We start from the raw sequence: 14080 nt of genomic DNA, 5'->3' as shown, positions 1-14080 counted from the left end.
TATTGATTTATCATTTAGTTAACAGGCCAAAATTCATTGTGAAAATCTAAAATTTCCAATTTTATTATTAACTATTAAAGTTACTTAAATAGTAAACCATAATTTGTTAATCGCATCACTTTAAGTGATTAATTGTTATTCAGAAAATTTGACTTAAATTCTATACTGAAAATTAAAATACTTTTCAATAAGATTCAATACACAATATCAAATTTAAATTTAAACTGATTTTAAAGTTTAAAGGTTTACAACATACTCGATTACACACTACAATTACTTATATATTAATATAAGCCTGAAATTTTGATAATATTATACAAAATTGCATCTAAATTTTTATACTAAGTTGTACATACATAAATTATTGTGAATATTTTATATAGCACATCAAATTTTAATTTTTATGCAAAATTTTTTCAAATTTTTAAATTTAATTTTTCTGCCTAATTTGCAGTTTATTTTAATTTCAAATTAATTCTTTTCATTTTATTGCAATTTCCAATTACATACTTTTCTTTTTCATTCTTATATAATAATGATATAATTTATTTTTTAACTAAACCACGTGATTTTGGATAAGCTGAAACTGGTTTTTTAATATTATTATTTGATCTGCCTTCTGGTGTTGATGAATTAATATTACGTGAATTAATTGTATTACTATTATTACCATATTGTTGGGAATTTGTATTTAAAATACGATCAAGTTTTGTTTGATTACCACCAGATGCATCAATAATATCAATATCATCATCTGTTTGCATTGCTTCAGCTAATACAGCTTGTAATGATGCAGAAATTTTTGGTCTACGATATTCATATGTTGTTCGGCATGGCATATCTAATTCATAATTAACTATATTTTCACCAAGATGACGATATGAATTTGAATTACTGCGTTTTGATTCTTGTAAACTATATTCGGACATTGGACGACGACGTGTTGAACATGATATTGGTCTTTTTAATGTAATATCATTTAATATTGTTGGTGAAATTTTCCATTCTTCTTCTTCTTCATCATATCTGGCTTGTGTGTATAAACGACTTTTAATTTCAACTGGTACAAAATTATCAATAATTAATAATAAACGTTTTAATTCTTTAACTAATTCATTTTGTGTTACTTCTAATTCTCTTAAATCATAATTATGTTCATTTTTGGTATCATTTAATTCTTGTTGTAATGCCAAATATTTAGCATAACATTTTGATAATTTTTTTGTTTTAATATCAACTTCTTGTTCTAATGTTGTTACAGTATCACGTATTTCTAATGTTGTTTCTTCTTGTAATTCAAGCTGTTGTTGTATTTCAACTTCACGTTTCTTACGTTCAGCAATTTCAACTAATTTCTTTTCTAATTCAATTTGACGTTCAGTATATGTATCCAATATATTTTTACCACCTTTAACTAATTGACTTTCTAATTCTTGTAATTGTACAGCCAATTGTGATGTTATATCACGTTCACGTTCTAATGCTTCAGTATCAATTGAAACAGTATTTTCAATATTATTATCATCTGGTTCAATATTTTCACAATTTTCAATTTCAATTTCATTTTTAACTTTATTACTTTTAACACGTTTAATACTATAGGTTTTTTCAGTTTTTTGTCTTTCAGATATTAATTTTCTTAAACGTTCAATCTCTTCCTGATATTCACGTAATTGAGCATCTTGTGGATCTTCATTTTTAATTGGTTTATTTTGTATGGTTTTAGCTCTTGATGCATAACGTAATGTTGTTAATGTTTCATTATAATTAAAACTTGATGGTCCAATATTTGCAATCATTATTGTTTTTGAATTACCACCCAATGAATCTTGTAATAGACGTGTTAATTTTGAATCACGATATGGTATGTGTGGTGAATTCTCACTTAATGCTGATATTACATTACCCAATGATGATAATGCTAAATTAATTTTTGATGCTTCCTTTAAACGTTCAGCTGTTGCACCAGTTTTATGTTGTCTTTCACTACCAGCCAAATCAATTAAATTTAATTTACCAACTTTAATTGTATTCGATTCTTCTTCACACATTTCAATTTTAATCATAAAGATTGCATGTGAACGTGAACTATGTTCATTCATATTTGTATAACCGACAGTACGATTTTTATTACCTTGATTCATAACATTTTTCATATCTTCAACACTTTGACATGAAACTGAATGTAAATTTGGTACATAGATTCCACCTTTTTCCTTTTCTCTTAATTCTAAATTTTTTTTCTTTGGTCTTAACAAATCTCTTAATTCTTCCATATAAATTTCTAAATATGATACAGCAACCAAAAAATTAGTATTTTGTGTACGATTTATATGTGACCAGATTTGTTCAAATGTTCTTGGTATTATACCAATATTTTCTGAACTATTAGCAATACCTTCCATTGTATGAGTTTTACCTGTACCAGTTTGACCATATGCAAATATACAACAATTAAAACCTTCCAAAACACTTGATACCAATGGTAACACAACTTCATCATAAATTTGTTTTTGTGTCGAATTAATGTCATAGACAGCATCATATGTAAATAATTTACGATTCTCTTTATTTGGATCAGTATTTATATTTGTTAGTTCAACAGCGCCACGCATCGGATATACACTAACAACATTATGATTTTCAATTTTTTCCTTTTCGTTCATAGGCCGACATCTTACAACCACCTGAACGCATTCGTTTGGTGTTTTTTGTAAACGATTTTTTGAAGGTTTTTCCATATTCGAATTTTTATGAACAACAGCTTTGGGATTCATTCCTAGAAAAACGTAAATAAAAATACGTTATCAAAAAAATTTTGCTTTCATTTCAAAACTAAAAATTTTAGAATTGTAAAAAAAAGATACAAGAGAAAAAAAAACCAAAATGCAACGCTTTTTTTTAATAAAAAACCAAAAAATAATGGAAAAATGTAAAAGAAATAAATTATTAAAATTAAATAGAAAATTAAATGAATAAAATGATAAATTTTAATTTTTTTTCTTTAAAATCAATTTTAATAATAAGCGTTTATTTAAATATACAATTTGTCCATAAAAAATTAGGTTTACTACCATTTTTTTAAAAAAATTTTCTTTTTAAAAATATTTAAGGAAATAAAAGCAAAATTTTTCATTTAACCAACACAATTTCTGTCTATGTTTAATTAACAGCATTTTATTTACGTATTCTTTTAAATTAATTTTAATAATTAAATTAAATCTTAACTATTGCAATAATGAATGTTTCCCATATAAGTATGATCAGCGCAAACTGCCCGATTTCTATTGTAAGTATGTAATATGCAATTATAGTGATTGTGCCAGATATTCAGCCGCCTTTAACGTTTTAAAATCAGTTTTTGTATTTAAGCTTTAATTATTTTATTGTATGTACATATTATATTTGTTATTATTGTATATCCTGTTTAAAAATTAATTTAAAATTAAAACTATTTCTGTATTTCTTATGTTTGTGTAAATATTTATGCTTTTCTTGTAATTAAGATTAAAAAAATTATTTAAGGACACATTTTTTTTTATACTGGACCATAGTATATTTAAATATACAATTATTTTATATAATTATTATTATTAATGTGAAATTATTTAGTTAATTTTGATAAAAATATATAAATACATTATATATATAAAATGAGTAAGTAAGTATTAGGTATATCTTTATTTTAAATATTGACATTCCAAAAAAAACAACACTCTTCAATCACTCTTCATCATTGTCACTGAGTAATCATTCAATCATTGTCACTGTGTGAAAAATGAGTTTGTTTGAAGTTCCGATTTACAATTGTTGCGATATTTCTCACAAAATAAACTAAATTTCTCAAAACAATTTAAAAATTCCTAAAATTATTCTCATTTTCAATAAACGTCAAAAACATACAACAAAATTCAGCAATTAGCGAATATTTTGTACTATTTCTAAACATACAGGAGTATTTAATTGGTATCGTTCACCTATTCTACTTTTGTTTACTAATTTATTGCCAAATCAATTTTAAATAAAAATACGGCATGTGCCTCCCATTACATACTTAGTAATTACAATTTTACAAATTTAACTGAAATTTTCAAATTCTTTAAAAAAAAAAATACCTGAATAAAATATCAAAATACCAATAAAAAATTTCAAACTTAAATACTATAAGATCCTTCAAAATTTTTTTAAATAACTTATTTTTAAATAAATTGCTTAATCTCTATATATATAAATTTTGGACTAAGCAGCATCTCTATATTTAAATTTAAATATCATAGCGTATTTTACGTCTATAATTTCGCAGAGAATTGTCACTTATACATATTGTAAATTGACAATGAAAGAAAATTCTCAGTTTAAGTGTGATAATTAAAATGTTAATTTGTTAGCGTTTCTGTCATGGTCATTGTGTACAAATTCAATAATCATGTTGAATTTTAAATAATAAAGTATATAAAAATATTTACAAATAAGCAGATTATATGAGAAAAATCAGAAAATTTCAAATAAAGGTGTAATAAAAAAAATACAGATACTTATATGGATTTGCAAATATGGCAGAAATTAATGAGAAAAATTGATTAAATAGAAATACTCTGCGAAATTTATTTATTTTTTAAAAAAATAATTCTATTTATGTATACTTGTATAATATTAACTGAAGATTATTAATTTGTGTTTACATCCTTTGTTTATTGTTAAATTAATAATATTCTTAGACATTAATTGTCAAAAACCATTTAAATGCAATGCAGTTTCTCAAACTGTTTTTGACAAGTGTTCGAGAATTTTAGTGTGGCAAATTCAAAAGATTTATTACGAGATTTATTTTGATATTATTAACTCATTAAAATCTTTCGCTATGTCTTTGCGTTTACTTGTAAGAAAGATGACACATTTGAAACAGTCTAATGTAGCACGACGTACTAAAATCAATTTTAAAAACAAAATGTATGAAATAGCACGTTTATTAAACAATCTTAAAAAAGAAGAAATCTTCAACAAAAAAAAAATACACTATAATACCATAAAAATTTAATTATGTCATAAAGATACAAAAATGACTCAATATTCTGTTAAATCATTCTAATAAAACAAAATTTATTTTAACATACAAAATTCTTAATAAATTAAGTACAAGTGTTTAATTTATAAAATCAAGAGAGCAATCACATATGATATCATTTTCTAATAAGTCAAATTCAATACTCATTGAATTCTGTTATCATTCAATGTCGTTATCGTAATTCTCTTTATATGAACATGAAAAGAAAATATTGCTAATAAACGTATCTATAATAATTTAAAAGGTAAAGAAACTCGTATTTTAAGCTTTATATTGTAACGTAATACTAAAAAAAACAATATTATCAAGGTAAGTTTATTAGTATATCTAACGTACAATTTGAGTGTATGTACACTATCATTTGTTAATAAGTTGTCTGTCAAAATTTAAGAGATAATTATTTACTTCTGATAAAGTATGGTAACACTTATTTATATTCATAAATTCTAGTAAACATACAGTTAATTCCTAAAATTAGGGAATTTAATTGTGACATTTAATAATATGTATTGATTATTTTGCAAATCATATTCATATTTGTGTTAAGTAGGGACGCATGAAAATTTTCATGTCGGACTTTCAATATAAGCACTTATCAGACTTTTAATTTGTGCATAATTATTCTATCTACTACATATAACTATTTTACATAACAGCCTTCAAATTTTCTGCTCTTTCTATTTATATTTTGCTGCTCTCTTTAGTCTTAAATTTTAATTCTACTCTCGTTTTTAATTAAATCTGGAATTAAATATTTTTCATTTACAATAAAAAAAAAAACAGAAACCAAATATTTTAAATTCATAATTAAAAATAGAAATTTTGTTTGTTCAAAAATAAAATTAACTGGTCTGGTATGTAAGTGAAAAGAAAACCGGTTAAATCTCACCAGTTACCACTGTGTATACCAGCTGAGTTCACCACTGCAAGCAAATTTTAATTTTTTTTTTTTGGCGATATAAGTGATCACTTATATTTATATGTATGCATATCTTTATATATGACATGTATAAAAATTATTGTTATATTAAATTAAAATTCCCATACACTTAACATTTACATATATTTTTTCATTTTTATAATATAAAAATATGCAGAATAAAGTAATTTTTACAAAATTTATAAAAAATAACAAAAACACACAAAGATTTGAAGCTGAACAGTAACAAAAAAAAAAAAATTAAACCTGATATTACTTATTATAAGTAGACATGAACGTTTGTATATACTTATACTGTTATACTATGTAAAAATGTACGAGTAATTAAGTCAGTCATACATACATAATATATGTATGTATGCATATATGTTTTTGCTATATTTTAACAACAGGTAATCACACTATGTGTAATTTATTTATTATAATTATGTATGGCAAAAGTAAGGTATATCGTATACGATATTGTGTTTATAATATGTATATATATATAATTTTGTTTTTGTATATTTTTATTTCATTATCTCATATTATGTATGTACATTTATTCCTTTATATATGTATGTTATACATATTGACATACAATATAACTATATTTATGCTGATTTTAAAAATCTTTGTAAAATGAGAAAACGTGAAAATAAAGTTTTTGTGTAAAAAAAAAAAGACCAAACGAGAAAAAAAAAATATTTTATATACACAGAAGAAATATAACCTTGATGGAATGCAAATTAAATATCAAACTTTAATTAATTATTATTATATTATTATAATATAATATTACATATTTATTTATATGTATGTAATATTATAAATATTCATACATATATTTTATTTCACATTACCTATACTCGTATATTTTATTTCAGATTTTCTTGAAAAATTATAATAAAAATGTCTTGAATATTTTAACTGCTTTTTCGTCACAATATTAGTAATTATGATTATTATAATATTATGTATTAGGTATAAGTATATAATAAATATGTATATAAGTATTTATTACACTTTTATATATATTAAAATACGTATTATTATTTTAGATTTGATTTTATAAATAACACGAATGAATTTATTAAGTTCAATTTTATTTAGAAAATTGTGAATTGTAATTATTTTGAATTGTGATTAATTTTATTTAATTTCAATTAATTTTAATTATTAATTTTATTTTACTTTCTCAATTTTATTAATTTTTAAAAATTTAATTTATTTTATTGATTTTATAAATTTCTTTTAATTTATATTAAACAATAATTTGTAATCCCGCGAATTTGTATTTTGGTATTTTTTATTCAATATTTATGAAATTATTATTTAAAAATTTTCGATTATTTATTTTTTTGAAATATTTAAGTAAAGATTTTATTTGTTTCTTTTTTTTTTTTTAAATTTTAAAAATTATTGGATAAGTAATTTCGATATTAATTAATGTTATAAATATTTAACTATTACGAGTACTTGTGTTACATTACATATTGTGAATGGTTTTGATGTGGTAATTTATTTATTTACATATTTTGTAATTAGCTAATACTCAATTTATTTTATTTATTTTGTGCTAAAATAAAAATTTTATTTAATTTATATTTAATGATTTTAGAAAAAATTCCACTAGAATTTGGTAAAACGTGTTTTATTTTTATGACAAATTTTTATTTTAAATTTTGCGATTTAGATTTATGGTAAGTGTAGAAAAGCAAAAAAACAAAATTATTTATTTTATTTAAATTATGCAAAAAACTTAAGTATAAATAAAATTTTTACATACTTATAGTTACTTATATATGTATGTATGTGTATAACAAGTAATCTAACTACATATATTTAAATTATTAATATTTTCCACCCACTTTTTTTTTTTAATTCATAGATCACTTCTTATGAATTTCAGATTTGAAATTTTTTTCTCAATAAAAATTTATAAAAGAAAAAAAAAACACAGAGAAAAAAAATTGAACTGATTTTTACGCATACGACAACGGAATTTTTTTTTATAACCAAAAAATTATTCGTCTGTCAAAATTTGATCGAATTTTTTTTTTTACTAAATTTGTACGTATATACACGTATTTCTATTCCATACAAATATATGTATATTTGTATGCCTGAATAAGTAGTACAATTTAGAATTAAAATCGCGATTTTATCCCGTTAAAAAAATATTTTTAAATTTTTTAGTAATAAAGTGTCAATATTATTTTCCCTTAATAAAATTTAGAAATTGTGATTTTTTTTTCAATAAAAAAAACGGACGGACAACGCACGGTTATATTTTATTTTTAAGTCACTTTCATTAAATAAACGAACGGTATACACGAGATATACGAAAAAAAAAAAACACTTTAATTACTTCTTGACGACGACAAAAAAAAAATTTTTAATTCCCTTTATAAAAAGCGACGACTCTTAAAACACGTATGACGCGAAAGTAACATTTCAACGTCTCAAACTACTCTAATCAAATTTCAATTGTCTTATAATAAAGCAACCTTATAGTAAAAAATTTTTTTTTCTTTTACATACATATATCGTAAGAGTGTATAATAAATGAATAAAATTATATAAAAATAGCATGGGGAAATTAACGACTACTCATACTATTCTACCTCTTTTTTTTTTTTAATAACACCTCAAACCTCACACAAATAAATATTTTTTACTTAAAATATATTTAGGGTTATGTTGTAAAGTATATATATAATATCGTTCTTAAAATATAATGTATTCATATAAATAAAAGAAAATTATATTTTTGTTTGTTCATATGCGATATATTTCCAAGATATTTTTACCACATATGCACTGATATTTATTGGAATGGATATATGAATAGGAAAATATACAAGAACAAAAAAAAAAAACTAATACACTAAAAATCAAAGAAAACATAAAAAAAAACAAGAATAATAAACATAATAAATTTAAAATTTTATACAGTTATATTGGCTATTTTATATTGTTGTATGACCCATACATATACACTTAATAATAATGCATAAAATATTGAAGATTTGGTAACCTTTAAACTATATTTCTTATAAATGAATATTTTAATTTGTTTTATGGCTTCCTTCTGTATGCATACATACATACAAACGTGTTTTACAATACTATTTAAATTGTCTTTTCTTCATACTACATTTTTTTCTTTTCATAAAAATTATTTTAAGAAAAGTAAATATATAAATAAATGAAATGAAATGAAACAAATAATTTATTATTTTGTTAAACGTCAATGAAATTCTCTGTTGTATGTCAAAATTTTTTTTTTTTTTGGTACAATTTACACATTTTTGTATGAGTAGAGTACTAAAAACAAGAAGCGTATTTTATATTTTTAGTTTATTCTTGTTTTTCTCTTTCTTTTAGCTTTTGATCGAGTTGGTATTTATTATTTCGTGTGTTCGTTTTTCACTCTCTATTTTGATTATGAAAAAAATTATATTAATTGCCTGAATATTGTGAGGTATATTTCTAAAAATATCTTTTGTAGTTAATCAATGTAACTATGTATGTACGTATACATGTTTATTAATATTTTATGATTGTGTATAAAAATACAAGATACATTTTATAAAAATATTAAAAATGTTAATAATTATTTAGTAAAAACATAAAAGAAAACAAAAAAAAATATATTAAGACAACAAAATAACATGCAATCATTATGTATAAAATAATTTTTTTCATGAAATAACATTAAAAGGTTGTCAAATGTTCAAAAATTTAACATTCAAAATTTGTAATTATGTATACAAACAAACTAGTGTCGCTAGTGAAATAATAAGTTTTTGTTTATACCAGCCGTCGGAAAGGCGTAGTTTGCGGTATACCCATCATTCTGCTTGCTAATATTCAATTGTGACTATTAAAATTTGAAAAATTTTTTTAAAAAAAAATTTTTAAGAACTCTATAATAGGTACACAAAATTCCATAGAAATTTTTTATTTGTCAAAACAAAACCATTAATAATGTCAGTTAAAAATATCATTTCTTCTTGTAAGTAGGTAATGTAAGAAATTCGAATGGTCCATACTCATACTTACATAGTATATATTTGCCCATAACCCACAAAAATTTGATGACGGTTAAATTTTATATAATAACGCCACTCAAAATAAGTACTTTGTTTGTATGATTACAAAAATTGTCTTCTGTATAAATATTACACTTTAAACTATTATATACTAAATGATATCACTGATCAATTTCGAGCACTGTTGAATAACGGTACTAAGTTTTTATTATTATCTAAATAAAAATTGTTATGAATATGGTAACCCTAAATTTTTTTTATCGGTTCTATATCAATTTCATTTTTTGTTTTTCTTATATTTTTTATATTTTATTTTCGATTGTACAAAATTTAACACTTCACAAACACACACAGTTTGATAGTTCTTTAATAATTTAAATTGTTCGAAGTAAAAATGAAAATAAAATTAAAAAAAAAAATTAGAAATTGGAAATAAAAAGAAAAACAAAAAAAAAACAAATGATATTTTTATCATTTTATTAATTGGACTCATTCAATAATGGTGAATGGGTGAATAGTGATATGTGGCATGGGAATTTTTGTCTCTTCAATATTATTTTGTTCTATTATTATGATAAACCACCGCCATGAAAGTCACTTAAAAATTTAAACATTTTTATTTACAAATGTATACAATGTTTATGCGCTCGAATTAATAAAGTATTCAATGATATCACAAATTTGGTTTTATTTGATCGCAAAGTATTTTATTATTTAAAATGAATATCACAGTATTGTTCTATCAAGTATGAGCCTACTATATTTTTAATAATTAATGAAATTGCTTCAAAAATTACATATGGAAGTGCTTTTTTCTACACACGAGAGTCCACATACATACGTATGTATGTAAATAAATATAATGTTTTTCGACCTATTAGGTAGTGGAGTGTTATTTAAATATTTATGTGTGAAATAGGTTCATACAAGAATTATGGGTACTCTATGCACGGCGTACAGCACGTATTTTAATACAATTCCCTTATTATTATTATTGTTATTATTTATTTATTGTGAATGAAATTTTTAACATGAAGGTGTGTGATAATTTTTTACTTTAAAATATAATGGACAATTCTTAAATTGGGTTAACAATAATTATAAATTGAATAAAATATAATAATAATAATTAAAAACAATAGATGATTTTTATAACCCAGTTACTTTTTGAAATAATGACAATTTTATTTAGAAAAATTTTATACCTAATAAAATAATAATAAAAAAAAATTAATAATTATTTTTGTTATGAGTATAACAGTTAACAGCTTTCTCATTAGGAATGTGTTATATACATAATTAATTTATAAGCTATTTTTTTAAAATACTCAAATACGGGGTCAAAATATTTATGAAAAAGAGAGATAGGGGGTGAAAGTGAAAGACAATATTTTACAAAACTGTATTTCTTTTTCTTCTCTCATTGCAACAAGACTTTTGATATTGAATTAGAAAAAAAAGCAATACATTTTGTTTATTAAAGTAAAATTTATATGTAGGTACTGAATGGAACATCTAAAGCGCCAAAGAGCTAAATTGAGAAAATCTGAGATCTAATGTAGTGAACTTGTTCAATAGAATGAATATTCCGTGTTTTAATTGTGTTCACTGGAGCAGATTTCTACTGTATACATATGTATATATTAACATAAATATTTGCTAGTTTGACACAAAAGCTTAAGATTTTTTAAATTTTCTAAAAGTTTCTCACGGTGATTGAATTCAAAACCAATTCGGCATTATATCACAATGATTAATCTAAATTACAGATGATATTTAGTTATTTACTTAGTTTTTATCAAATTTCTTTGACAAACATACATGCATGCACAATATTTTCATATCAATATTAAATAAAGAATGTACTGCAGTTTGGTATGTTTGACGATTGATTAACAATATTATTTTAATTTTAAAATTCTTTAAAAAACTTAAAATGAATTCTTCACTGTATGTGTAATTCGAGGTTTAAATGTAGAATTTTAATTTTTGATGCTTTTAGACATACTTTAGTAAATTTTGGAATTTTTAAGCTTTTCTGTTCTTGATTTCAATTGAAAAAATTGTGTTTCAATTAAAGAGATTATATAGAATAGTTCATGGTCGTTCAATTACTTTTAATTATTTCAAATTTAGAAATTTAGAATACACAACAATAATGTAATTAATTAAAATTTTAATTTTATTTAGTTATAGATAACCTAATTTAAAATAAAAAAAAAAATATTAGAAAAAAATTTGATTAAGTATGGAATGTGTATTAAGAAAATATGCTGTTGTTAATCACCTGAAAATTTTGTGAATCAATTTAAAATTTGTCATTTTTACAGATGTATATACATACATTTTATGTATGTATTAGTTAATATATATAGTCATAATTTACAATTCCAAGCATTCGTACGTAGAAAATAGAATTTTTTTACTCGTATAGGTCAAGAACTATTTTCGAAATATGTAGTATATGGAACCGAATCTGCTTCTTCTCATAAATAATTTACGTTAATATACTTATATGAAAGTAACATGACAGTATTCCTGTTTTAAACACAAATAAAATGTTTTTTGAAAAGAAAAGTTACTCCACCGAAAATTCTAAATACATATGTATGTATGTTCCAAAAAGAATAATTTGACAGTTTGCATTATTTGACAGTGACATAAGATTACCTCATTGGAGGTTACTGTCAAACATTGCAAACTATTTTATGCAAAACTGTGTATTCTACATTTTATTTCAAACATACTCTACATGCATGCGTACACAAGTATTTGCGACTTTACGTTACTAAACATTTTTTTTGCAGGAATTTACACTCTCCTCTCTTTATTTTTAATATTTTACGCATACAAGGCGTAAACATTCATTACCATATGCACATATTATGTATGAATAATTTTATTTCAAAAAAGTGATATTTTTCTTTTGTTTTATTTTTTAAATTGATATTGCAGTAAAATTGCTTAACTATTTGACATACTTACATACATATTACATTAACCTACATAAAGCATGTACATATTATGTTGTATATACATGCGTAAATATGTACATAAGTACATGTACGCATGTGCTTCAGTTTAACTTTAGTTGCCTAACAAATAGGCAAATGCGTGTATGTAAAGTATGTATCTATGGCCGTAAAAATATATGTACATATGTACACATAATTGTAATTTTTTCCTAAAAATCTATTAAAATTTCATGAATGACACATTTACAATATTTGTTTTTTCGTATTCTCATATTTTTTTAATTAAAAACATTTTATCTTGTTAAAACAAACATACATACATTTGAATAAACGAGTACTCGAATAAACCTACATATGTATGTACATATATACAAAATCAAATCATAAAATAAATTTTCACCTTTTAAACAATCGTCATATTTTTCGATAAGTATAATTTAAAATCGTTTAAATACCGCTATGCAGTTGTTATTTCAAAAATATACATATGTACAAAATTAGCACGAGACAATTACATTTTCAATGTATATGTAAGTGAAAAAGACAACATCAGGGGGCATAATACCAAAAAAATTACTCAGGTATGGCAAGTATCATAGCTATACTCACACATATACACAATAATGTAAACATGGAATTTAAATAATGTAAAAATATAAAATTTACTGGTAAAATTTTCAAAAATTTTTTAAGCATTTTTACGCACACGTAAACATGTTGTATTTTTAAAAGTTGACACAAATGCAAAGTAAAATAGATCAATGGCAATTTATGAGAATTTTACATTTTTACTGGTGTTTACATGAGTATAGAAAATAATTTTCAATGTAGTGAAATGGAAGATCGCAATTTTATATACAATCATACATGTGTTTACTGTAAAAATTTTTTGTATGGGTAAATTATTTGCTAAAAGAGGGTATGTGTGTGTAAAACAAAATCCAATCCAGCTTATAATGGAAAGAAAATAGAATAAATGAGTGTTGCCAGATCAATTTTATTTTTATTATAAATTTTATAATATTTAAAGATATGAAAATTTTTCATGTTAATTATTTAAAAA

The 14080-nt window shown here is 22.4% G+C and overlaps 2 protein-coding genes across 5 annotated transcripts in view; both read right to left on the bottom strand.

The window, feature by feature from the left end:
• LOC129610697 (protein numb) overlaps positions 1-8440 on the bottom strand; it is a 79111-nt gene extending 70671 nt beyond the window's left edge. Inside the window, exon 1 of one of the 2 annotated variants that reach the window (XM_055523350.1) lies at positions 7856-8440. The gene's annotated coding sequence lies outside the window, so the exon portion shown is untranslated. Of the gene's footprint in view, positions 1-6847; positions 6867-7855 lie in introns of those variants that run through there. The other variant, XM_055523351.1, reaches the window with a different exon arrangement.
• LOC129610696 (kinesin-like protein Klp68D) overlaps positions 279-14080 on the bottom strand; it is a 62677-nt gene continuing 48875 nt past the window's right edge. For 2 of the 3 annotated variants that reach the window (XM_055523346.1, XM_055523347.1), the window contains one exon: positions 279-2779. In XM_055523346.1, the coding sequence (XP_055379321.1) occupies positions 546-2777 (2232 nt within the window). In that variant the 5' untranslated portion in view covers positions 2778-2779 and the 3' untranslated portion in view covers positions 279-545. Of the gene's footprint in view, positions 2780-6847; positions 6968-14080 lie in introns of those variants that run through there. The other variant, XM_055523348.1, reaches the window with a different exon arrangement.

Source organism: Condylostylus longicornis, unplaced genomic scaffold (assembly GCF_029603195.1).
Source record: "Condylostylus longicornis isolate FDR11 unplaced genomic scaffold, ASM2960319v2 ptg000046l, whole genome shotgun sequence".
NCBI lineage: Eukaryota > Metazoa > Arthropoda > Insecta > Diptera > Dolichopodidae > Condylostylus > Condylostylus longicornis.
This window is presented reverse-complemented; position numbering and strand designations above follow the sequence as displayed.